This window comes from Bos mutus, chromosome 3, assembly GCF_027580195.1.
Source record: "Bos mutus isolate GX-2022 chromosome 3, NWIPB_WYAK_1.1, whole genome shotgun sequence".
Taxonomy (NCBI): domain Eukaryota; kingdom Metazoa; phylum Chordata; class Mammalia; order Artiodactyla; family Bovidae; genus Bos; species Bos mutus.
Genome location: NC_091619.1, coordinates 30,074,792 through 30,102,555, shown reverse-complemented (window position 1 = coordinate 30,102,555; position 27,764 = coordinate 30,074,792). Strand labels below are relative to the sequence as shown.

The window sequence follows — 27,764 nt, the reverse complement described above, 5'->3', positions numbered from 1 at the left end:
CTGTCAGTTGTTTACCTGCTTTTCCTGTAAGCATCTCAAACTTAATTTTTGGCAGAAAGATTTAACTTTCTTTTTAAATCTTCTTTTATATTTCCTATCTTAATTGGAGGAGGTGTGCCACCAGCCCCCTAAATTGCCCAAGATAGATACCTGAGAATTATCCTGACTGTTCTTCAATCCTCTTAATAAAAGCCTCAGTAATAACCTCTAATCAGCTATGGAGTCTTGTCAGTTTTACCTTCAGAAAAACACTGCCCGCCTTCAGCTGTAGAGCTACTCTACAGGCCTGTGTCATTTCCCACCTGAGCTGTTACAGTAGCTTCCTGCTATTCTATCTCTGATCTCTCTTTTCCTTTGATCTCCCTTATATACTGTATCAGCTTTCTATATTATAATTATATAATATTTGTGTATACATTACTTTTTTAAAAAAAATCATTGTTTTCTCCTCATTGCTTACTAGATAAAAAGTACTCTTAACATGGCAAATGCTTTTGTAAGCATAACCCAGTCTCCATACCTGACTTCAATTTCCATACCTTATTTTTAAACCCTGTGTTTTACTCATGCTGAGCTATGCAGTATTCCCTGAATCTTCTGTATTTAATAGTTTGGAGTATTTGTTCACCTGTTTCCTCTGCTTAGAATGCCCTTCACTACATACCTATAACATTCCTCTTTAGCTTTTCACTTAGCTTTTATGTCAGTTCAGTTCAGTTCAGTCGCTCAGTCGTGTCCGACTCTTTGCAACCCCACGAATCGCAGCACGCCAGGCCTCCCTGTCCATCACCAACTCCCAGAGTTCATTCAGACTCTCGTCCATCAAGTCAGTGATGCCATCCAGCCATCTCATCTTCTGTCGTCCCCTTCTCCTCCTGCCCCTTCTCTGTTCCTCCATCCTTCCCCAACCCTTTAGTCTTGTCTCTATAGTAACTTTGTTTGCAACTATATTGTAGTTTTTTTTTTTTTTTTCCCCCTCTGTGAGCTCTTTGAGGAAGGAAACATATTTTTGTTTTTTGTCCCTGGTATCTAGTCCATATTAACAGACCTGTTACCTGGGAGATATTTTAAAAATATTTGATTCAGAACAAAGCTATTCTTGGTGTCATGTCTGTTACATAGTCTACTAATTTATCCTTACCATGTTGCTTTGTTCCAGCCACTATAACAAATTATCATAGTCTGGGTGGCTTAAACAACAGATTTATTTCTCACTGTTCTGGAGGCTGAGAAGTCCAAGATCAGTGCCCTAGCAGATTAGGTGTTTGGTAAGGACCCACTTCCTGGCTTGTATTTGGTTGTCTTGTATCCTCACATGGGAGAGGGCAGAGAGAAGCAAGCTCTCAGTCTCTTTCAAGGGTATAATCCCATACATGAGGGCTCTGCCCTTATGACCTCATATAATCCTAATTATCTCCCAAAGGTCCCACCTCTTAATACCATCATATTGTGGGGAGAGCTTCAATATAAGAATTTTCAGGGGGCATATTCGGTTTCTAACAGTATGTATATATATATAACTGTTTGGGGGCTTCCCTGGTGACTCAGACAGTAAAGAATCTGCCTGCAGTCCAGGAGACCCAGGTTTAATTCATGGGTTGGGATTATCCCCTGGAGAAGGGAATGGCAACCCACTCCAGTATTCTTGCCTGGAGAATTCCATGGAGAGAGGAGCCTGGTGGGCTACAGTCCATGGGGTTGCAAAGAGTCAGACATGACTGATACTTTGACTTTCACATATAACTGTTAGTCTGAGAAATTTCTTCCCTCTTTCCCATTGAATTTCCTAAATTAATTCTATTGAGCTATAATTTACATGTAATAAAATGCACCTATTTTAAATATACAGTTCAGTAAGTTTCGATAAATCTGTATACCCATGTAACTACCATCATGATCAAGATAGAGCTCATTTCCTTCACCCTGAAAAGTTCCCTTATGCTCCTTTGTAGTCATCACTCCTGCCCTATCACCACTGGTCCCACGTAGCTTTTTGGCACTATAACTGAGTTTCGTATTTGGAATTTTATGTAAGTGGAATCATACAATATTCACTGTCTCATATTTGGCTGATTTTGCTGAGCATGTTTTTCAGATTCATCTACATTACTGCATCTGTCAGTAGTTTCTTTTTATTAGTAGTATTCCATTGATTGGATATGCCACCATTTACCCATTCACCTCTTGATGTATACTTGTATTGTTTCTGGATTTTGGCTAGTATGAGCACCAAGAGTTGAAGTTCTTCCCCCCCACCGCCCCTCCCCCCCCAGCTTGACTTGTTGAAAAGACTTTTACACACTGAGTTTCTTTAGCCCCTGTATTAATGATCTATTCTTGTGTAACAGATGAACCCAAACCTTATTGTCTTAAAACAACAGTAATTATTTATTGTCCCTCACTTTCTAAGGATTAGAGATTTGGGAGTAGCTTGACTGGAAGAGTCTGGCTCATGGTCTCTTGAGGCTACAATTATCTGAATTAAAGCTTGACTATAAGACAGGCTTCAAAGGCGGCTGGCTCACATAGTTGACAAATGGGTCAGAGGCCTCTTAGAATGGCTGATTGTCCTCATGACATGGTGGTGGTTTCCCTCAAAGGGAGTGATCCCAGAGACAATGGTCCAAGCAATGCCTTTTAGATGATAATCTTGGAAGTCAGATATTGTCTGCCATTTTCTGTTGGTCACATAACCAATCTTGAGTAAGCGTGGGAAGAAACTACACAAGGATATGAATACGAGAGGGAACAACACAAATCAGGACTACCAAGAGGCCAGGATCACTGGAGAGCATCTGAGAGGATGGGTACCACAGTCCCTTTTGTAAAAAATGAATGGAATGTATGTCCATGGTTTTAATTCTGGACTTGATTTGATTCTACTGCTCTATGTTTGTCCTTAGGCTAATACAACACTGTCTTTATTATTGTAGTTTTATAGTATGTCTTGAAATCAGGTAGTATAAGATGTTTTCTTTTTTTTCCCAAAACTGTGGTGGCTATTCTTATTTATATTTTCATATAAATGAAGTCATCTTGTCAGTTTCTACAAAAAGATTGTGATTGTGATCACATTGAATCTGTATATCAATTTGAGGAGACTTGATATCTTAACAATGATATGGACATATCTTATGGCATAGCTCTATAATCATTAAGTCCTTAACCAGACACATTTTGTAGTTTTAATACAGAAGTCTTGCACACATTTTGTTACACTTACCTAAGTATTTCTTATTGGATACTAATATAAATGGTATTTAAAAAATTTCATTTCCAGTTCTTTTCCAGTATATGGAAATATAATTGCCTTTTTTTGTATCAACCTTTTATCCTGAAGCCTTGCTAAATTCACTTCTTAGTCTGGTAGCTTTTTTTTTTTTTGCATATTCCTTTTAGGATTTTGTACATACAGAATCATGTCAGCCTGTGAAAATAAGTTTCATTTCTTCCTTTTGCATAGGCTTATAGGCTTAAAACCTCCTATGGACTTTGCAGGTAGCACAGTGGTAAAGAATCCACCTGCCAATCAGGAGACTCAAGAGACACAGTTTGATCCCTGGATCAGGAAGATCCTGTGGAGGAGGGCATGGTAACCTGCTCCAGTATTCTTGCCTTGAAAAATGCCACGGACAGAGGAGCTTGGCAGGCAGCAGTCCAGGAGGAGGCAGAGAGTCAGACACAACTGAGCACACGCACAGAGCCTCCTGTATATAGCTTAGTACTGTTGGACGGAAGTGGTGAGCGTGAACATATTGGTAGAAGAAAAAGAGAAAAACGTAGTACCAATAGATGCAGGAAAAGATTGGGAAAAAAATCTAGCATCCATTCCTGAGAACCCATATAAAAAAGAGTATAGCAAATAGTATAAAGAAATCTGAAGCCAAAATGTTTGAGAACACTGACTAGAGTAACCTAAAATGCTAACTGCTTAGAATAGGTAGGGAGTCATAATCTAGAGTCCCCAGCATTTGTACAGAAAAAAAAAAGATACATCTTTATTTTTTACTAACCTCTAAATGTTAGTAAGGTTAGTAAATCAACCCTGAATAATCGTTGGAAGGACTGATGCTAGAGCTCCAGTACTTTGGCCACCTGATGTGAAGAGCCAACTCATTGGAAAAGACCCTGATGCTGGGAAAGATTGAGGGCAGGAGGAGAAGGGGGCAACAGAGGATGAGATGATTGGATGGCATCATTGACTCAGTGGACATGAGTCTGAGCAAACTCCAGGAGATGGCGAAGGACGGGGAAGTGTGGCGTGCTGCAGTCTGTGCGGTTGCAAAGAGTCAGAGGACTTAACAGTAACAGCAACCTCTAAATGAAATTTAGTGTTTGTTTCTATTTTGGATGCAGGCAACAAACCACAGTGGTAATGTTAGTGCCAACTGTGACTTCGTCACTAGTAAATGTTACTTTTAACTTTTCTTGTATTTGTTTGTTTCTTGAGGATAACATATAATTAGGTCTTGCTTTTTTTTATCTTGCCTTTGAATTTGAATGTTGGAATATTAGAATAGATGATTTACGTTTAATATAATGATGTGGTTGCCTTTTAATTCTATCCTGTTTTGTATTTCTCCCATCTCGTCTGTGCTTTTTTGTTTGCTTGTATTTTTCCTGCTGTTTTGTGGATGAATTAATTGTGTTGTTCAGTATTTCATTTTATCTCAGCTCTTGGCTTATTTGCTTGCTTTCTAAGTCACATCAGTCGTGCCCGACTCTGTGTGACCCCATAGACGGCAGCCCACCAGGCTCCACTGTCCCTGGGATTCTCCAGGCAAGAACACTGGAGTGGGTTGCCATTTCTTCCCTGCCCTTCTATCCCTGTTGTTGCTCTAGTATGTACAGTATGCATCGTTAACATATAATTGAAAGCGAAAGTGAAAGTCACTCACCCATATCCGACCCCATGGAAATTCTTCATACACTTCATGAAATTCTCCAGGCCAGAATACGGGGGTGGGTAACCGTTCCCTTCTCCAGGGGATCGTCCCAACCCAGGGATTGAACCCCGGTCTCCTGCATTGCAGGCAGATTCTTTTACCAGCTGAGCTACCAGGAAGGCCTGATACATAATTACCTACCTTCAAATAATATTACTGTACTACTACAAATATAACGTAAGAACCTTGAACATCATTCTTCCTGTTCCCTTCCTTTCCTATGGTATATTAAGTGCATGCTGGTGAACATTTTTCCTCTCCTCAGTTTTTCTTTCTTTTTTGGGGATCTGAGAGGATTTTTTATTTCACTTTCATTTTTGAGGGCTATATTCATTGTATTTAGCATTCTAGGTTGACCATATTTTTCTTGAAGCATTTGAAAGGTGTATTTTCTTTTGTCTTGCCTAGCTTCTTGAGAAAATCTATATATTTTCATAACTTTGTTCTTCTATATCTAAACTTTTTCTTTGGGCTTCTTGTGATTTTCTCTTTTTGACAACTTTCAGGAATTTGATTATTATGCATTGTTCTTTTCTTTGTATTTATACTAAGGAGAGGATGCATTGAATTTCTTGGATCTATGAATTTATAATTTATCAAATTTTGAAAGTATTTTATTATCTGTTTTATTTTTCGAATCCCCCCCCCCCATTCCAGTTACAAATATATTAGCCTACCTGATAGCTGGATATTGTCCTGTGGTTTTCTTCTTTTTTCTTCTTTTATTTTCCTTCTTCCTTTTCTTTTCTCCCTCCTTCCTCCTCTGTCTCTCCACTCTTTACCCTCCTTATCATCAACTTTATTCTATCTTTATCTCAGTTCCTTTGAAGTTTCCTTCTGCAGTGTTTAAGATACTGTTAAGCGCATCAGACATTATTTTTGAACATTGAAAGTTCATTTTGGTTGTTTTTTATGTCTACCATTTCTCTCCTCGTTATATTTTCCTTTAAATCCTTGAGCGTATTTATCATATCAGTTTTAGAGTTCTTATGGACTAATTCCATTGTCTCAGTTCTGGGACTGTTTCAGTTGACTCATTCCACCCTAATTTCAGGTCATATTTTCTTTGTCATCTGTAATAATTTTTTTGGATGCTGTGGACATTGTAAATTTTATATTATTGAATGGTGGAATTTTTTTTCTTCTTTAAAAAAATTTTGGACTTGTCCTGACAGGCAGTTTTTTCTATGGATTGACTCAATCCTTTGAAGCTTGTTCTTAAGCTTTTTTTGGAAGCATGTAGAGTATTTTCTTTCTTGAAGAGCTCTCTAGTCTTTCCCATTCTATTGTTTTCCTCTATTTCTTTGCATTGATCACCGAGGAAGGCTTTCATATCTCCATGCTATTCTTTGGATGCATTCAATGTGTATATCTTTCCTTTTCTCCCTTGCTTTTTGCTTCTCTTCTTTTCACAGCTATTTGTAAGGCCTCCTCAGACAGCCATTTTGCTTTTTTGCATTTGTTTTTCTTGGGGATGGTCTTGATTCCTGTCTCCTGTACAAACCAAGGGAACATTTCATGCAAAGATGGGCTCAATAAAGGACAGAAATGGTAGGGACCTAACAGAAGCAGAAGATATTAAGAAAAGGTGGCAAGAATACACAGAACTGTACAAAAAAGATCTTCATGACCCAGATAATCACCATGGTTTGATCACTCACCTAGAGCCAGACATCCTGAAATGTGAAGTCAAATGGGCTTTAGAAAGCATCACTATGAACAAAGCTAGTGGAGGTGATGGAATTCCATTTGAGCTATTTCAAATCCTAAAAGATGATGATGTGAAAGTGTTGCAGTCAATATGTCAGCAAATCTGGAAAACTCAGCAGTGGCCACAGGACTGGAAAAGGTCAGTTTTCATTCCAATCCCAAAGAAAGGCAATGCCAAAGAATGCTCAAACTACTGCACAATTGCACTCATCTCACACACTAGTAAAGGAATGCTCAAAATTCTCCAAGCCAGGCTTCAGCAATACGTGAACCGTGAACTTCCTGATGTTCAAGCTGGTTGTAGAAAAGGCAGAGGAACCAGAGATCAAATTGCCAACATCTGCTGGATCATCGAAAAAGCAAGAGAGTTCCAAAAAAACATCTATTTCTGCTAATTGACTATGCCAAAGCCTTTAACTGTGTGGATCACAATAAACTGGAAAATTCTGAAAGAAATGGGAATACCAGACCACCTGATCTGCCTCTTGAGAAATCTGTATGCAGGTCAGGAAGCAACAGTTAGAACTGGACATGGAACGCCAGACTGGTTCCAAATAGGAAAAGGAGTACAACAAGGCTGTATATTGTCACCCTGCCTATTTAACTTATATGCCGAATACATCATGAGAAATGCTGGGCTGGATGAAGCACAAGCTGGAATCAAGATTGCCGGGAGAAATATCAATAACCTCAGATATGCAGATGATACCACCCTTATGGCAGAAAGTGAAGAAGAACTAAAGAGCCTCTTGTTGAAAGTGAAAGAGGAGAGTGAAAAAGTTGGCTTAAAGCTCAACATTCAGAAAACGAAGATCATGGCATCTGGTCCCATCACTTCATGGCAAATAGACGGGAAACAGTGTCAGACTTTATTTTTCTGGGCTCCAAAATCACTGCAGATGGTGATTACAGATGTGAAATTAAAAGACACTTACTCCTTGGAAGGAAAGTTATGACCAACCTAGACCACATATTAAAAAGCAGAGACATCACTTTATCAACAAAGGTCCGTCTAGTCAAGGCTATGGTTTTTCCAGTGGTCATGTATGGATGTGAGTGTTGGACTATAAAGAAAGCTGAGCACTGAAAAATGGATGCTTTTGAACTGTGGTGTTGGAGAAGACTCTTGAGAGGTCCTTGGACTGCAAGGAGATCCAGCCAGTCCATCCTAAAGGAGATCAGTCCTGGGTGTTCATTGGAAGGACTGATGTTAAAGCTGAAACCCCAATACTTTGGCCACCTGATGCAAACAGCTGACTCATTGGAAAAGACCCTGATGCTGGGAAAGATTGAGGGCAGGAAGAGAAGGGGACAACAGAGGATGAGATGGTTGAATGACATCACTGACTCAATGGACATGGGTTTGGATGGACTCTGGGAGTTGGTGATGGACAGGGAAGCCTGGCATGCTGCAGTTCATGGGGTTGCAAAGAGTCGTACACGACTGAGCAACTGAACTGAACTGAGAGTATTTTTTTACTCTAGGGTTTGTTTAGTGAAGTGAAAGTTGTTCAGTTGTGTCCAACTCTTTGTGACCCCGTGGACTAAACAGTCCATGAAATTATCCAGGCAAGAGTACTGGAGTGGGTAGCCTTTCCCTTCTTCAGGGGACCTTCCCATCCTGGGAATCAACCCAGGTCTCCCTCATTGTAGGCGGATTCTTTACCAGCTGAGTCACCAGGGAAGCCCTGGTTTGCTTACTTCTGTACTAAAATATGAATGGGAGAGCCCTGGTGGCTCAGGGGTAAAGAATCTACCTGCCAGTGCAGGAGGCATGGGTTCAGTCTCTGGGAAATCCCATGGATAGAGGAGCCTGGCAGGCTACATCCATGGGATCACACAAGAGTCAGACACAAGTTAGCGACTAAACAACAAAACAAAAAAATACGAGGATTCTGGAATTTCAAATGAATTACCTTTTTTCAACAAAGAAGACCTCTGGTCAGAACTTTGGATAGTTTTCAGGAAAAACAAACAAACAAAAATGAAAAATGTCATGTTATTTTATGTAACAGTTGTATGTTCTTAGGCTATTCTTAGCATGTTTACTAATCTTTGATTTTTTTTTTTCTTTCAGATTATCAGTATTTAAACAGACCACATCATGCGTGAGTACAAGCTAGTGGTCCTTGGTTCAGGAGGCGTGGGGAAGTCTGCTCTGGTAAGTTAGCCAGCTAACTATAATGAATTAATATAATACAAAAAGGATGTTCATATCTTCTTGCCTTACAATTTCTAGTCACTAAAGAGAAAAAGTGGCATTGTTTTTATATGCCTAGTATCTGGCTCACCAGGGGACCCAGACTCATTGAGTAACCATGGATGTGTATTTTTATAATGGTGGCTCTTCTTCTTTCATTTACCAAATATTTATTAACTATCTATAATATGGCAAACATTAGTGTTTGTGATTTAAAAGAAAGAAATTATTCTCATTTCTAAGGAATTTACTTTCTAGTGGGGAAAACTGATGATTAAAGGTACCAGTGGAATAATTCCTATCCTACCCTACCCCAGGCTTATGTAGCATAAAGGTCATTTTTTTGTACACATGCTGTATTTATTATTTATTGAGCTTCTACAACATCAGACTCTAAAGTTACAACTGTCAACAAAATAGTCACAGTCTTCTTCATAGAGATAAGAAAGGAAGTTGGAGATATTACAAAAGAACAGAGACTATTTCTGCAAGGTTCAGTAAGTTACAAATAGCATATCAGTCACTTCCTTGGGAATAGAATTGGAAAAAGTGGTAATAAATAGGTTCAATTATCATTACATATGCTTTTGTGTCTTTTGCACTTTTTCATATGTCCATGAATAAAAATAGAAATCCATAGGAATTAGTGAGGTTGTCTAGGGAGGGACTAGAGAGAGAAAAGTCAGGACAGTGCTCTGAGTACCTCTCAACCTTGAAAGAGTGGGTAGGATTGAAGGATCCAGGATGGAACAATGTATCTTTATACTTGGATATAAAGAGTACCTTTACATGACTGTGCAGAAGTCATAACACAGAGGTAGCTGGTTGTGATCAAAGCAGCTTCAGTAGGAATGATGTCATAACCATCCTGGGTAGATTGAAGAGTAAATGAGAGCTGAGGAGATGGAACCACTATTACAGATAGTTGAAGCTGACCATATTCAAGTTGACCTATTTAGTGCAAGCTAAAATAGTGTATAAAATATTTCACTGGCTAGTTGAAGTGTGAATGACATTTGAATCTCAGCTGGCACTCCAGTACTCTTGCCTGGAAAATCCCATGGATGGAGGAGCCTGGTGGGCTGCAGTCCATGGGGTCGCTAAGAGTCGGACACGACTGAGCGACTTCACTTTCACTTCTCATTTTCATGCATTGGAGAAGGAAATGTCAACCCACTCCAGTGTTCTTGCCTGGAGAATCCCAGGGACGGGGGAGCCTGGTGGGCTGCCGTCTATGGGGTCACACAGAGTCGGACACGACTGAAGTGACTTAGCAATAGCAAAAGGGTGAATATGATATGTGACTGTGATTATAAATTTAATACACTCAATAAATTTTAATTCCCTCTTTTTTTTCCCCCCCACAATTAGAAAGCGTGTTTCAAAACTTTTTAAAATTTATAACTTTTGCCTCTATCCTTTGAGGGCATGAGATAAAAATTGCTATAGATACATAAAGGTGGGTAATAGGAAACACTGATAAATTTTCAGATTTTAGTGAATGAGAATCCATGTCCTTATGTATATGTATCCTGGTTGTATTTTAAAACTTAATATAGTAATTATTTTAACAGTGTAATGTCAGCTGACCGTTTTTAACATGACCACCTCCTTTCATAAATATATTATTAATTATGAATGTGTCCTTATAAGGAAAAACAATGATACTTTATATTTGCATGTTCACCCAGAGTTTTCACATAATTTCACTTAATCTTTACCACTTTGTGACATTAAATGACCTATAAGACGGGCAGGTTTTTCTTCTAAGTCCTTAACTTTTATCTGCTTTTTTTTTCCTAGACAGTTCAGTTTGTTCAGGGAATTTTTGTTGAAAAATATGACCCAACGATAGAAGATTCCTACAGAAAGGTAAACGTGAAACTTGTATACACATGCTTACAAGTATCCATGGAATAGCTTTTTTGAAAATAGTTTTGAGAAATGATACAGATACTCTGTATCTATTTTAAAAAGTTTCACCAAGACAGACTATTGCTTAACTGTAGAGAGCTCTGTGTTCTTACTGATTGTTAATCGTTCTTTAATGTATGCATTTAACGATGGGAATTTTCTGAATGTAGAAAAATTGCATATAAATAAGTATATTTTTTAGGTATATTTTTAATTCTTTTTATGGACTAAAATTAGGATCACTTTATGCTTGAAGTTATACTGTGACTGAAAGTTATTTTTATGTAGTTAAATAACTTCAGAAATATTTCATCTTTAGACTTAAAAAATTCTATATTTGGATTCTGTATAATTCTGTAAGGGGTGGATACCTGGCACTGTACATTTTTATCCCAGCCTATAGAAAGCACAACACCAAGAGTAAAACTGCTAACCATGGACTTTGCATGGTAATGTGTTGATGTAGATATAGGTTCATTGACCCTCCCACTTGTACCACTCTGATATAAGTTGGGTGCTGCTATGGAGGAGGCTAGCAAGGAGCAGGAAAGGGATATATTCTGCTCAGTTTTGCTGTGAACCAAAAACTACTTTCTGAAAAATAACACTTATTTAAAAGGAAAATAAATTTTAATAGTTGGTCTTGACAAAAAGTACTGTTTTATTTAATTATAAGACTAGCTAGAATTGTGGCGAACTTTCATGATTTTATTTCCCAAGTATGTTATGGGGTAGAAAAGACAGTGCTGTAAGAAAGCCTGGTAGGCGCCCCCATCCAAAAGATTAAACCTGCCTTTCAACAAATAAGAAAGGGTTGTGTTGTTAGATGTTCTAGAATTTACCTTAAATAGTACTGTAACTCTTGCTGAATTAAGTTCATTAAGCCTACCAGCAGAGCAGTTTCATTATCTGCAAATTGGAAACAAAATTGTGATATATTGAGAAACCACAGACCTAATCCATTATTCATTGAACATGCCCCCTCACAGATTGTGCAGATTATTATCACATTAGTCCTATAAGTGGTGGAGTGTGAGTTTGTAGAACTGCCCATGGTCCTCTTCATCAATCCTTTATTTGACACAGAAGCAGTTTAAAATAGTCCTTAGGTTAACAAGTTTATTTTTAGAAGACAGTGTTGCATTACTGAAATCTCCCCCAAATAAGTTGCTGGTTAAAGCTTCAACTATAAACAGAGATCTGTACCTTGAGTGCTGAAGCACTTTTCTTAATCCCATATTTATTAAAAATTTTCCAAACCATTAATAGTTGGTACTTTCTTTGGGCCAGCCTTCTCTTTTTCTGTAAAACCCTGGGAAAATAGAATTTAGTACATAAAATTTCACCTTATGCACACAGCTTTTCCAAAGAAGTACCTTTTTGTTAAAGTCTTGAAAACTGTATGAGTTCAGTGTTATTGTGTTCCCTTTATCTCTTCAGTTTAAATTTTACTCTGTATTAAATTGGGGGCACATTTAAGTAAAACTTTGACGACTTGAATGTGGTAAGTGGTCAGTTTTCTTTACCCCCAAATCTTGGCTATATTTTGAGCTACTTGGTACTTTTGTGCCTTGTTTTGAAGATAATATAAATATACATACTTTATTGCTGTTTTTTTTTCCTTTTAGAACTATACCTGTTTATTGCTGTTTTTCTTAAATTGCAGAATATGACCACTGCCTTCTAATAATAACAGAAATCAATGCTCATATTTCAAGGTGGTCAGAAAAATATCTAAACTCAGCATTAACAGTCCTGGTAGAATGTGTTTGAGACCTCCTATTCTTTATTATACTACCAAGTTAGGTCTCCACCAATACAGCAAACTGCTAGAGAAAGGCTTCCAGTTGTTAATAGGAACTTTGAGTGAAGAGGTGGGAGGAAAACAGACTGACATTTTGATGTTACTTTTTTATTCTCCACCCCCAACCCCGACCCCAACAGCAAGTTGAAGTAGACTGCCAACAGTGTATGCTCGAAATCCTGGACACAGCGGGAACAGTAAGGATGTTTCTTTCTCTCTCTCTCTCCTTTTTTCTTGTTAGATTTTAATTTGTAAACAGGTTTTTGTCACCTGATTGATTCCTCTGAGTAGAAACAATTGTTCTGATTAAGAACTTAAGTCTCTAAATGTAAAACTTCTTACATTTTCTTACGTGCATTAAACTCTTTGATGTACTTAATGCCCACATATCACTATTAAATTGTATGTTGAGTTCACCTACAGAATCTGTGTGTTGAGTTTCTTTTTTCCTGTATTGAGGTGAGCGTTATGCTATTACTGCTCTTTAAAAAAAAAAGGTATTTAAGGTATTTTAAATCCAGAATTTTAGTTAAGATAGGTATTTCGCTGGGCTTAAATAAGACTGTCTCTTGATACCATGGTAATTCATTTATTTTAAAAATTGTTTTTGCTTTTTATTAGCATTTTAACATCTCACGGGACTAGTGATGTAGCAGTGTTTTCTGACAAAAATCTTTAGGATTATTTCGAGCCTCATTTTTCATATCTTTAAAGGAGTATAATGATGATAGTACATTATAGGGTGCTTGTAATGATCAAATGGGGCTTCCCTGGTGACTCAGTGGTGAAGAATGCACCTGCCAGTGCAGGAGACTCAGGTTTAGTTCCTGGGTCGGGAAGATCCCCCGAAGAACTGAACAGCAACCCACTCCAGTATTCTTGGCTGGGAAATCCTATGGACAGAGGAGCCTGGTGGGCTGCAGTCCGTGGGGTTGCAGGACAGTTGGACGTGACTTAGCAACTAAACAACAACACTGATCAAATGAGATGGTGACTATAAATCATTTGGCACAAAATACCTATAATATAGTTAATGAACTCTATGTATTTGCTTTTATTTTATTATCTTCACTTGTCATTACCTTTTTAAGTTTTTTTGTTAATTAATGATGTTTTATGCTGCCACAAAAAATGCACACATTAAATGATTTTCTTTTTTTTTCTCCATATGTATAGACTTTTCCTGTTAGGCAATGCTCTAAAATGAATGGCATTCTTAAATGTTTTAAGTTGTTTTAAAATTCACAAATATACCCCATTATAATTTTATAAATGGTGAGAAAATTTCAGATCAAAAAACATGAAAATACTGGAGCAATTAGAGTACAAATTATACCATATTTTCCTGTCCTTTTGTGGGAAAATGAATCTTTATTCCAACAGGAGCCTTGTATCAGCTGAATTGAGGTCTCTCCCTCTTGCCACTTTCCCCAACCCCCAGTTTTCCTAGCTTCTGAATCAGCAATAATTCCCCATTGTTTCCAAAGACCCCAACAGTTAAAAAACTTAAAAAAAAAACTTTCTACTTCTTCCTTTCACAGCTTCTACAACTGTGAGGACATTCTTCTTCCTCTTGTCCAAATTAAGGAAGTTTTCCTCCGCTGCAGAGATCCTCCCTTATTTTCTCAAATATCTTGTATTTTTCCCATCCTAGCAGTCAGCATGCTGTGTTATAATTTTTTTGTATATTTGTCTATCCCCAGTGCCTTGCATAAAAGTTGGAAAGTAGTTGATGCTCATTAGTCTTATTCTAAATCAGTTCTTTCTCCTTTAGGATTGCTCACTTTCTCCAACACTGCTTTAGTCCAAAGTGTTGGTGATTTTGGTATCCAAATAGAATCTGTATGGGTAATAGAGATGGTTTAGTAGCTTGGCTTGTCAGTTTCTTGACCTCTACTCTGCTTCATTCATTCATTCCCATGGTCTTTACCCTAGACTGTATGATAACCAATAACGTAATACCGTCCTGAATTTCATTTTCAAGTGTCTTACTCTTCACTCACCATCTTGTTTCTCCAGCTCACTTCCTTTCAAACCCTTCAACTTCTCTGGCATCTGCAGTCTGTTTATTCTAATATCTTTGATTATCCCTCATATCCTCAAGCCCCTCTTTACATAGCTTCAAGCACATGATCTGTCATTCAGAATACATCCCTCACATATATCCTCAGTTCCCTTGACTTTTTCAGCAACCTTTGATTCAGTAGATCATTATCCTTCTCTGTGAAAATTTTATTCATTTGACTTCCAGGAAACAATACTTGCTTGGTTTTCTCCTTGTATCATTCATTGTTTCCAAGTCCTTTCCTGATTTGGCTTCATCTCCCCAACCTGTTAATGTTGGAGGGCATCAGGGTTTACTCCTTGAACTTTTCTGAAAACACTACCTTGGAGATCATCTTTTGTAGCACCAAAATAATTTAATTAAAATCTGGATATATAAAAGAATTATATGCAGTTTTTCTAAATCACACAAAAACAAATTAAAGTGAGGACTTCCCTGGTGGTCCAGTGGCTAAGACTGCACCCTCCCCCTGCAGGTAGCATGGGTTTAATCCCTGGTCAGGGAACTAAGACCTGCATGCTACAGTAGCCCAGCCAAAAAAAAAAAAGTGGTTAATATTTCCCTTGTAATTCTACAGTTTATTGTTTTTAGTCAGGTAAATAGGAGACAGGAACATTCACCTCAGATTTTCCAGAAGCTGTGTATCATGTCTTGAGTTTCCTGTCACTATAACATGTAATAAAGAATTCAGTAGCTAACTTGTTGGTATTCTGATTTAAATTGTTTCCATTTTATTGTTTCAATTCAGTACATTTAAGGAGTCATATTTATAATTTATTGCATGTTTTTATTATAGGAGCAATTTACAGCAATGAGGGATTTGTATATGAAGAATGGCCAAGGGTTTGCACTAGTATATTCTATTACCGCTCAGTCCACATTTAATGACTTACAAGACCTGAGGGAACAGATTTTACGAGTTAAGGACACAGAAGATGTAAGTATTTCTCTCTATATATGGTGTATTGCCATCTCTCTGTGGCCAAATATAAAGTATCCATTTTCTGTATCAATAGGGACTTGGAGGGTATCTACCTTGTGCCTAAAAGAGGCCCGGTAACCAAAAACAATTTTAAGCTTTCTAAATTTACGTGCAGATAATATACTGAGAGGGTGTCCCAGGTGGCTCAGTGGTATAGAATCCACTTGCCAAGCAGGAGACACGGGTTCAGTCCCTGGGTCAGGAAGAGCCCCTGGAGAAGGAAATGGCAAACCACTCCGCTTGCCTAGAAAATTGCATGGACAGAGAAGCCTGGCAGGCAACAGTCCATGGAGTTGCAAGAGTCAGACACGACTTAGCAACTAAACAACAACAGATATGCCGATGAGATGGTTAGAAATGAAATGAAAGGACATGAAATGAAGGACACGTATGTAAAGTTCCTCTTTTTCCGCTGCACTTATGACCCACCATGTGCTACATGGGTCACAAGTGTAGTGAAAAAAGAAGAGTCAAAGAATACTTGGTAGCAGAAGGGGGACTCAGATTTTGCTTGGAAAGGTGGCAGTTAGTTAATGTCAAAAACAGTGTTCAGAGAACATTATCAAGAACCATAAAGCTTTGTTCCCATTTCTAAAATTCTCTCGGTACAGTTTTTACTTAGTTATTTCCTTTGAATTATATTAAATATTTTAATTAACTCAGTTTTATAATTATTTTTGTTTTAGATTTTTTAATGTTAATTTTTATTGTGGTAAAATATACTGTTTTAGAAAAATTATTTGATGTATAATGTGCCTTTTTGCAAAGATGAAATCTATATTTTACATGTTTGTCTCCGTTTTGAATTACAAAGTTCCTTTTCAAAAGTTGTGTAAGTTAGGGTATAAAATTTCATCTGGACCTTCCTTTCTGTTTCTGTGTGTTCTCACTCATTATTGATGGGAACACAGGCACCTGCTCAGCAACCATGACTTTGGGTGATATTGTAGGCAGGAGGGGTTTGCACCATATGACTCATGACCAGCCATAACCTAATGAATAGTTCTCTTTCTTCCCATGACTAATTCATCTAAGAGAGTTCTTTTTTCATAGGCAATTACATGCAAATCACTGAACTCTGATAATGTTAATCTCTTTATCCCATGTAATAAACTAGAGATCAAATCATAGATGAAGACATAGCTGCTCAGTGGCTTTATTTTTAGTCTTACTGTTTCTTCATGTCTCACCTAAGCTAGTTTTCAGATCTAGAAGTAAAACTTATTACTGTGTTGGTTGTGCTGTGTTTTTGACGTTTGTTGGTCCTGTGAGTTGAGGCACTTAACACACACCCAGACCATTGAGTATGTTCTTCTCTGTATTGCAGGCATTTCCTTTTCCTTCATATTTTTCTACTTGGAATTCAGCCATTAGCATGAGTCCACATAATAATTTTGGGATTATATTCTTAAAATGATTTTAGCAGATCAGTGTGGTAGAATCTTGTCCATTTTTTTCTGTCTCTTCCCCTTGCATCTTCTCCCCAACACACATACATACACCTTTTTTAAAGCACTTGGTGAAGCTTATGGGCTTCCCTGGCTCAGATGGTAAAGAATCTGCCTGCATTGTGGAAGACCTGGGTTCAATCCCTAGGTTGGGAAGATCCCCTAGAGAAGGGAATGGCTCCCACTCCAGTATTCTGGCCTGGAAAATTCCATGGACAGAGGAGCCTGGCAGGCTACATCATGGGGTCACAAAGAGTCTGACATGACTGAGTGACTTTCACTTTCACTTTTCTTTGGTGAAACTAATAATCCTAACACATTTTAGTTGGTGGAGGGTAGTTGCTTGCTTATCAGAAGCTGAGTAACAAGTATGTTGGTTGCTTATTATATGTCTTTTCCTTTCCACAGGTTCCAATGATTTTGGTTGGCAATAAGTGTGACCTGGAAGACGAGCGAGTAGTTGGCAAAGAACAGGGTCAGAATTTAGCAAGACAGTGGTGTAACTGTGCCTTTTTAGAATCTTCTGCAAAGTCAAAGATCAACGTTAATGAGGTAACCAACAGCTGTGAGGCAGCACAAATAAGTGCCTTTTGAGTTTCCCTTCTTTCAAGCTAACAGTTAAAAACAACTTTTTAAAAAGAAAAAGCAGTGTTCTTTTAAGCAATCTTCATCAGTTTATGGAAAACACTAATTCCTAGAAACTATATTCCTTCTCTGTATAAAATCACTTTGATGGCTATAATGAGAACATATATACTTACCTTGTCGGCAAAGGGGAAGTTTAAGTTAAAGAAAGTGTATTTTAAATCCTGCTAAGCCTCTAAATGACACACCAGAAAGTGGTGTGTGAAAATTGGCATATCACCCTTGTCTTACAGCAGTTAGCTATGCAGATGTGTGTAAACAGGTTGTAAAATTCAGTAGAAAAATACAGAAATCAAGGTAGTTACTATAATGAACTTACGTTGTACAGAAGGACGTCGTGTAATTTGAGTCGTGCTTCCCTTTGGTGTATGACTCGAAGAATCTGTGTGAGTGGATGGATACAGAGCTATAATTCACTCTGTCTTTTAGGCCTGTTAGAGCAGGTGTACAAGGCTTTTTCTGTCCATGACTTAAGCATTCCGCTATCCTGAGAACACAGCTGGGGACAGGAATGCTTAACAAGTGAGCTTGTCTGCCTGAGTGTAAAGGGCCAATGGTTTACTGGATCCCTAAAAGATGAGTGCAGTTCCCAACTGCCACCACCACATGCAAGCGAAATATTAAGAGGTTCCCTTGCTTTTGTTAATTTTAACATCAGGCTTTAAAACAAACAAAAAAATGAAATAGACTTCTTTCCTTTCCTAGTAGAGCAAACGTTCTCATTTGCCAGTGTGCTTGCCATTTATCTTTAGGACTTCCCTGGTGGCTCAGATGGTAAAAGCGTCTGCCTACAAGGCGGGAGACCTGGGTTTGATCCCTGGGTCGGGAAGATCCCCTGGAGAAGGAAATGGCAACCCACTCCAGTACTCTTGCCTGGAAAATCCCATGGACGGAGGAGCCTGGTAGGCTACAGTCCATGGGGGTCACGAAGAGTTGGCCATGACTGAGCCACTTCACTTTCACTTTCTTTTGCCATTTATAGGATCACAGGCAGTCACTAAGAATTCAGCACACCACATAGATGAAAGTTAAGACTGGGTTGGGTTGTCAGAGTCTTCTGTGTGTTTTTGCTTGCCATTCCTCTCCGGCCTTTGGTCCTTTTGGTCTCTTTTTCTTTTATGGTTATAGACAATGACCAAATTATTTTAAACATGTGGTGTGAAAAAAATTTAAGCTTGATACACATCCTCTGTTTTACAAAAATAAAGAATGTCAAAGCTTGCTTCTTAGGTAAAACCAGCTTAAATAAATACATAAAAATAAGAAATTCACAGATTTTATTTATTCACTGAGTATTCATCATGTCCCTGTGTGCCTGGCTCTGTGTTAGGCACCAGTAACACTCATCTGGACAGACACTGGTCATGCCCTAAAGAAGTTAACATACCAATGGGGGAAAAGTTTTGCTGTGATCTTCAACAACACTTACTTTTAATTCACTGCCAAGTAATGAAAGGAAGTGTGAAATGTTTCCTGTTTCAGCTTTCCCTGTTGTAGAATTATGATTTCATAGATGTTATCTTGTAAAACATGGCTAATCATAATTTTAATTTTTGGTTTAGTCTTACTCTTTGAGAATTATCTCAAGGAGATAACTTTGAGATAATACAAGATTGATAGATGAGCTTGGCTAAGGAAATAGTAGTGCCAGGTCACCATCTGCAGCATGATTGGATCTAGTTCCTGCATCCTTGTGGTTATCCTCACTGGTACCCACCCACAGATTTCATAGGGCCCAGCTAGAGCTGAGCTGGGCCAGGGTCCAGGGACCAGAGGGGACAGGAGGCATTTCTTACCTTTGAAGCATTACCTGTTTGTGGGAACTTACGTGCTGCTAAGCCTCCCTCTGGGATGGCCTCCCTCCCTCGGAGGCCTGCTGCATTGGAAACCAGTAGCCTCATTGAAGTCGACTGTTGACATAAATGTTTTAAAACAAAAATAGAAAAATGATACAACAAAATGAAATACATTAGGTGTTTAAGGCTCTTTATTCTTTTGGAAAACATACAAACGTCATGCTAAAAATTCTTGACAGTATAATAACTTGTTTCTTTTAATATTTCTGTCTTGATAGCCTGATAATCCAACTATAGAGTTTCATGGGTAGTTAATAGTTTCTCAGATAGCTAATATTTTGGAAATACATATGTGATCTCTGAGTCCCTGAAGATAGAGGGATCCTACTTTAACACAATTCAGCTCTTGGTCTCAAGTTTGGGGACATTCTGCTTAACTAAATTGCCCTCTTTAATTCTCTACTGTCTATATCGTAGAATATATAATTTTTTAAAACTTGTTTCACATCATTTTGTGAACAAGTTGTGTTCTGAAAGTAGTATATAGCTGTATCAGAATCACATCAGTCTTAATCAGGACTTAATTGTTCTTTGCTGGTGCTAGACATTGGAATCAAGACATCCCAATTGAGGAATGACAGAGGGATTAAAAAATTATTCTGTGTTCCCTTTAGATTTTTCTATAGTTCAGAAAGATGAGGAAGAATCTAGGCTGAGGACTTTCAGCATATCTAACCAAATAACCATAGTTTGAACTTGCCCTCATCACTGAACCAGCTGCTACTGTGAGGTAGGCACCATTTGCCAAAGAAATCCTTGAGGATAATACAACAAAACCAGTTATCATTTTGTTTAGTACCAGAAACCCAGACTGGCTAGCATGAAGAAATGTGCTGTTTTGATCAATTTACTATTTTAGTTTATCCTTTTGTTATTTTTCACTTTATAGCTCATGTATTAAAGCTGAGGAACTAATGAGATTTTGTTTGTGGCTAGATGGGAAACAGTGGAAACAGTGTCAGACTTTATTTTTCTGGGCTCCAAAATGACTACAGATGGTGACTGCAGCCATGAAATTAAAAGACTCTTACTCCTTGGAAGGAAAGTTATGACCAACCTAGATAGCATATTCAAAAGCAGAGACATTACTTTGCCTACAAAGGTTCGTCTACTCAAGGCAATGGTTTTTCCTGTGGTCATGTATGGATATGAGAGTTGGACTGTGAAGAAAGCTGAGCGCCGAAGAATTGATGCTTTTGAACTGTGGCGTTGGAGAAGCCTCTTGAGAGTCCCTTGGACTGCAAGGAGATCCAACCAGTCCATTCTGAAGGAGATCAGTCCTGGGATTTCTTAAGGAATGATGCTAAAGCTGAAACTCCAGTACTTTGGCCACCTCATGTGAAGAGTTGACTCATTGGAAAAGACTCTGATGCTGGGAGGGATTGGGGGCAGGAGGAGAAGGGGACGACAGAGGATGAGATGGCTGGATAGCATCATGGACTCAATGGACGTGAGTCTGAGTGAACTCCGGGAGTTGGTGATGGACAGGGAGGCCTGGTGTGCTGCGATTCACGGGGTCGCAAAGAGTCGGACACGACTGAGCGACTGATCTGATCTGATCTGATCTGATGCATATTAAGCATAATAATAAGTATGGGCTTCCCTTGTGGCTCAGCTGATAAAGAATCTGCCTGTGATGCAGGAGACCTGGCTTCTATCCCTGGGTTGGGAAGATCCCCTGAAGAAAGGAAAGGCTACCCACTCCAGTATTCTGGCCTGGAGAATTCCATGGGCTGTATAGTCCATGGGGTCTCAAAGAATGGGACACGACTGAGCGACTTTCACTATGCATATTAAGTTCTTGGAGGGTTTTGGAGTTGTGTGAAACAGAAACTACCATTTTGTTAATAAACTCTTATGTTTTCAGCTTTCTTAGAAATAAGATAATAGAATTAAATGGTTTGAAGAAAATGGAACTGAGTAGGATGGACCAGAAGGAAAAGAATGTAAATGAAGCACTTTTATAGCTTTGAATAAATTGTTTGGTAGTGGTACCCCCTTAACAAATAATTTAGGCTTGTGATCTTGGGACCATTAATTATTTTTTTAATTTATAGTGTAGTTGCTGTATGGGCTTCTTTGGTGGTTCAGACAGTAAAATATCTGCCTGCAGTGTAGGAGACATGAAGGGAATGGCAGTCCACTCCAGTATTCTTGCCTCGAGAATTCCATGGACAGAGGAGCCTGGTGGGCTACAGTCCATGAGGTTGCAAAGAGTTGGACACGACTGAACAACTAACACTTCAATTTTCACCTAGTTGCTGTACAATATTGGGCTTCCCAGATGGAGGAGTACTAAAGAATCCACCTGTCAGTGCAGGGGACACAAGAATGTGGGTTCAATCTCTGCGTCAGGAAGATCCCTGGAATAGGAAATGGCAACCCAATCCAGTATTCTTGCCTAGAAAATCCCATGGAGAGAGAAGCCTTGTGAGCTGGTCCATGGAATCACAGAGAGTCAGACATGACAGCAACTGAGCATGCTCGCTGTACAATATTATGTTTTATAGGTGTATGGTGTAGTGATTCATAATTTTTAAAGGTTATACTCCATTATAGTTACAAAATATTGGTTATATTCTCTGTATTATATAATAAATCCTTATAGCTTATTTTATACCTGATAGTTTGTGTCTCTTAACCCCCTACCCTTATATGGCCTCTCCCGGCTTCTTTATTCATGGGTAACAACTAGTTTGTTCTCTGCATCTGAGTCTGTGGTTTTTTTTGTTCTATTCACTAGCTGTATTTTTTAAATTCCTCATGTAAGTGATATTACACAATATTTGTCTTCTCTGTCTGACTTACTTCATTTAGCCTAATGCCCTCTAAGTCCAATACATATTGTTGTAAATGGCAAAATTTAATTATTCTTTATTATGATTAGTGGGCTTCCCTGGTGGCTCAGAAGGTAAAAGAATCTGCCTGCAGTGTGGGAGACCTGGGTTTGATCCCTGGGTTGGGAAGATCCCCTGGAGGAGGGCATGGCAACCCACTCCAGTATTGTTGCCTGGAGAATCCCCATGGACAGAGGAGCCTGGCAGGCTGCAGTCTATGGGGTCACAAAGAGTCAGTCAGACACGACTGAGCAACTAAGCCCATGATGAGTAGTATTCCATTGTGTATGTACACTACATCTTCTTTATCCATTCATCTGTTGGTAGACACTTCCATATCTTGCACTTGTAAATAATGCTGCTATGAACATGGGTGGGCATGTACCTTTTCAAATCAGTGTTTTTCACTGGATATGTGCCCAGGAGTGGAATTGCTGGGTCATATGATAATTCTGTTTTTAGTTTTTTATGAAACCTCTATACTGTTTTCCAGAGTGGCTGCACCAATTTACATTCCCACCAACAATATGTGAGCGTTCCCTTTTCTTTACATCCTCACCAACATTTGTTATTTGTATTCCTTTTGATGCTTGCCATTCTGAGAGATGTGAGGTGGTGTCTTGTTGCCATTTTAGTTTGCATTTCCCTGTGATTAGCAATGTTGTGCATCTTTTTATGTGCCTGTTGGACATCTGCATTTCCTCTTTGGAAAAATATACACTTGGCAGAATGTTACTAATTGGTGAACATGGGTGAAGAAAATACTTAAGTTCTTGGTGCTAATCTTGCACCTTTTCTATAAGTTTGAAATTTTTAAAAAATAAAACAAGTATAATTAGGTTTTTGAAGCATAGAAGATTCCGTGAAGAATGTGATTTCTCTTATTTCTTCACTACTAATTCTTTTTATTAACTTGTTATTGAGTATCTAAGAACAAATGTATTTCTTTCATTGTAAATAGATAAGTCCTGCCTTACCCTGACTGAAAATCAGCTGGAGTGTCTGAGACCTGCTGATAAGCGACGAAATACAGACCCAAGAGCAGAAAAATATTTAACAGAATCAAGATTGTTTTATGGAAAAAGGTCTCAAATATTGTTTGAATAAGTACTACTTTTTTCTTGCTTTTATTTAGATATTTTATGACCTGGTCAGACAGATAAATAGAAAAACACCAGTGGAAAAGAAGAAGCCTAAAAAGAAATCGTGTCTGCTGCTTTAGACCCACAGTAAGCAGCAGCTCTGAGCCAGGTAAGGTGCTAAAAGCAGAACAAACACCTTTCTCAGCCTCTTAGGTTGGGCTTTCCCCACCGTTAACCACTTCCCACTTCACCTATTGGGGTATTTCCAGGCTTCTGTAATTTGTAAATGTAAATGTGTTATATAACTTGTAGATATGTTCATCTGTTGGAAAATTTGTCTTTTTCTCAGTGAGGGTCTAGGCTTTCTGAGGGAGGGCAGGAATCATATCTGTTTTGCTCCAAAGCATCCCCAGTACCTAGTATAGAATGGGTATTCAAAAAATAGTGGTTGAATAGATGGAAAGCCTTCCAAGGTCACACCCAAATTCATACTGAATTGAAGTGGAACAGTGGTTCATCTGGGAAAAAGTGAGTTTTGCCCCTCTTTGAATGAAGCAGAAACAAAAGCATATAATGTGCTATTTTATGTCTGGCTTGTTTCACTCAAAAGTGTTTCTAAGACTAATCCTTGTTGCATGTAGCAGTAGTTTATTTCTGTTGTATGACTACACTAGCAGTATATTTATGTATTCTGCTATTGATGGACATTTGAGTTCTTCTCAGGAACAAGTATGATTCCTGTGCACTTTCTTGTACAAGTCTTTATGCACATATACGTATATGCATATGCATTTCTGTATGTAGGAATTGAATGACCAGACAGTACACTGTATGTGTGGTTAGCTTTAGTGGAAACTGTTAAGTCTTTCAAAGTAGTTGTACCAGTTTACACACATACTAGCAGTTTACGAATTCCACATCCTTTGAAAATTTAGTATTGCCAGTTCTTGGAACTTGAGCAGTTCTGCTGGGTGTGATGGTACGTCAGTATAGTTTTAGTAGTTATTTCCTCTCAGGTATGGGTTGACTTCTTTCAAATGTTTCTTCTGTAGGTCTCTGAGTAGTAGTTGATTTTAAGTAGCACTTAAGTTTTCATTAAGTGAACCCATTGGAGAGAAATTAGTGACAGCATTGAAGCTGCCTATCAAGTGAGAAACCAGGCTGTGTGGGGCCATTTGTTTGTTTGTCTTTAATTATATACTTAAATCCCCTGAACAGTTTCTGCTTATGTTCTTCAACTCTAAACATTCAGTTCAGTTCAGTCACTCAGTCGTATCTGACTCTTTGCAACCCCATGGACTGCAGCATGCCAGGCCTCCCTGTCAATCACCAGCTCCTGGAGTTTACTCAAACTCATGTCCATACCATGAAAGAATATTTTCATGAAGTGGGTTTATGATGTAATTTGATGCTAATTATGGGACTGTTACTAAACTTGGTCCACTTAGAGGAAAGTCAGTTGCTCCCCACTTGAGAGTTGGTTGTGCTAACTCTTGTAAGTCCCTTGGGTCCATTTAGTAGATTACCTCTTCCAGAGTACCAAATTAACTAATATGTGCTTCCTTAGAGATATGAACAAATTTCTCTTAGGGGAAACAACTGAGTAATTATGCCCCCTTTTGAAATAAAGTAGAGGGAAAGCAGAAAAGTTCCTAGGTTGCCTCTGGTAGTCAGACTTTGGAAAAACAGCTTCTGGCCGCATGGTTGCTTTAGGCTTTTAGTGAAATCTTGAGTCAGTAGCTATGAATCATCAGCTCTCTGAAGAGGATTATTGATAAAATTGCTGCTATTTGCATTTCTTTAGGGAAGGGTACAAAGGTAAAAAGAAAAGAGAACTCCAAATTCCAGTTCCTGTTCTGAAATGTATTTAACTCTTATATGACTGCTTCATTTTTATCATTATCTGAGCTGACTCTCACTGAATTTCCAGTTCTCTGAAAATGTCCTTTTAGCTTATGTTTAAAGGAAGAGGTGCCATCTTCTGGCCTATTGTGAATATTCATTCATACACACACTACAGTGTATTACTGTGAGTTTACCTTAGAGGAAAGAAATCTTGACTTAAATCTAGAAATAAGACTTTCATCCTGGTTGCATAAATTCTTAGACTCTGATAGGTAATTCAGCCTTCAATATATTTAATGTTACCCAGGACCTCTGTGCCTATTTGATAATACCAAATAGTAGGTCACTTAGTAATCAGAATACTTTGCAGAGCTATAGGCTTGAAGTGCCATGTTGATCCCATTTAAAAGGTACTGAGATACAGAATAAATTTAAACAGCAACTCTTAAGTGTTTTTAGAAAGAGTATGTGAAGCTTAAGGGCAACTTATCTAGCCTTAGCCATTAGGCAAAATCATATTGAAACATGTTAGTCTTTTTCTAATATGTCCTACTTTTGAAAATGGAGGAAAGAAATTCATCTTCAGGAAATTACTCCTTTAACCTAATTTTCTTCTGCTGAATAGTAATCCTTACTTTGAATTTTCTGCCCTTGAAAACAGGCATCAGCTATTTCTGTATTATCTCTTTTTGACCTAGCCTAAATTGGAAGAGGTAACCCTAATATGGAGTTCCCTGGTACTTCAGATGGTAAAGAATCTGCCTGCAGTGCAGGATACCCAGGTTCAATCCTTGGGTTGGGAAGATCCCCTGGAGGGGGGAATGGCTAAACACTCCATACCCACTCTAGTATTCTTGCCTTGAGAATTCCATGAACAGAGGAACCTGACGGGCTACTGTCCATGGGGTCTCAAAGAGATGGACATGACTGAACGGCTAACAGTAATACTTACAGCTCTAATATAATAACCATAAAATGGTTGAATTAAAGAATTTTCCATGGGAAGTTGATGCAGCCATGAGTTGTTTTCTTAGTAGAAAAGGAACTTTTAAAAATAAGGTGATAATGGGGTGGAAATCATCACTGTTTTCCTCTGTACAGACAGGACTGCTGGATACATTGTGAAACACGAAATACAATAAAACTGTTTTTAAAAACATTTTAAAGAGAGTTTAAAATAACCTTGTTACTATATCTGTTTAATATATTTAGTTATCTAATGATCAGCTAAAAACATTTCTTTCTATAATACTAGATATCTATTTACTATCATGTTCTGACATTGAGATTAAACATACATATAAATATATATATATATGTATATATATATCTGTATCTATTCGATGTTCTAGATTACAGGAATGAAGAACTGTTGCCTAATTGGAAAGTGCCAGCATTCCATACTTCAAAAAATAAATCTGAAGAGGCTTCTCCTGTTTTATATATTATGTGAAGAATTTAGATCTTATATTGGTTTGCACAAGTTCCCTGGAGAAAAGAATTGCTCTGTGTATATCTCTTGGAAAATAAGACAATAGTATTTCTCCTTTGCAATAGCAGTTATAACAGATGTGAAAATAAATATACTTGACTCTAATATGATTATACAAAAGAGCATGGATGCATTTCAAATGTTAGATATTGCTACTATAATCAAATGATTTCATATTGACCTTTTTATCATGTTTCCTCCCTGTCAAGCACTAAAAGTTGAACCATTATACTTTATCTGTAATGGTATAGATTATGAAAAAATTTCCCCTCAAACTCATTGCAGCAGATAACTTTTTTGAGTCATTGACTTCATTTTATATTTAAAAAATTATGAAATATCATTCTGTCATTATATTCTAATTAAAATTGTTTGTGCATAATGCTTTGGAAAAATGGGTCTTTTATAGGGAAAAAACTGGGATACTGATTTCTATGGCTTTCAAAGCTGAAATCTATAATAGACTAAACCCACTCTAATATCGCTTCTTGTGTTTTACTGTCAGATTAAATTACAGCTTTTATGGATGATTAAATTTTAGTACATTTTCATTTGGTTTGTGTGTTTTGTTATTGTTTATAGATTTAAGGGCTTTATTTTATAATGACCACATTGTTTTAAATGCAGCAGTAGCTCCTTTCTGACTGGTACCTGCAGAGCACTTGGCTTTAAACCCCTAAGTAAGTGGTGATTTCTCTATGAGCAGACCTCGCACTTTCTGTTCTATAATATTTATTCCTATTATACAGTGAAATACATCATACTACATACAATAGTTTTGTATATTCTCTCTTGATCTTAAAGATTGTATCTTATTGAATAAAATATCCCACTGTGTATTATTTTTATATGTAAAAAGATAAGTTTAACACTGTATCAGGGTTTAACTTTTACTACTTCCAGTCTTCCCCAGCTTGTAATTTCATCAAGGAAATCCT

At 37.9% G+C, this 27,764-nt stretch overlaps 1 protein-coding gene across 3 annotated transcripts in view; it reads left to right on the top strand.

The window, feature by feature from the left end:
• Positions 1-27,377, top strand: part of RAP1A (RAP1A, member of RAS oncogene family) — an 82,303-nt gene extending 54,926 nt beyond the window's left edge. For all 3 annotated transcript variants that reach the window (XM_070367504.1, XM_070367505.1, XM_070367503.1), the window contains exons 2-8: positions 8,734-8,817; positions 10,660-10,728; positions 12,715-12,771; positions 15,436-15,576; positions 17,478-17,621; positions 23,543-23,658; positions 26,687-27,377. In XM_070367504.1, the coding sequence (XP_070223605.1) occupies positions 8,761-8,817; positions 10,660-10,728; positions 12,715-12,771; positions 15,436-15,576; positions 17,478-17,621; positions 23,543-23,629 (555 nt within the window). In that variant the 5' untranslated portion in view covers positions 8,734-8,760 and the 3' untranslated portion in view covers positions 23,630-23,658; positions 26,687-27,377. The remainder of the gene's footprint in view (positions 1-8,733; positions 8,818-10,659; positions 10,729-12,714; positions 12,772-15,435; positions 15,577-17,477; positions 17,622-23,542; positions 23,659-26,686) is intronic.
• The last annotated feature ends 387 nt before the right edge of the window (positions 27,378-27,764 follow it).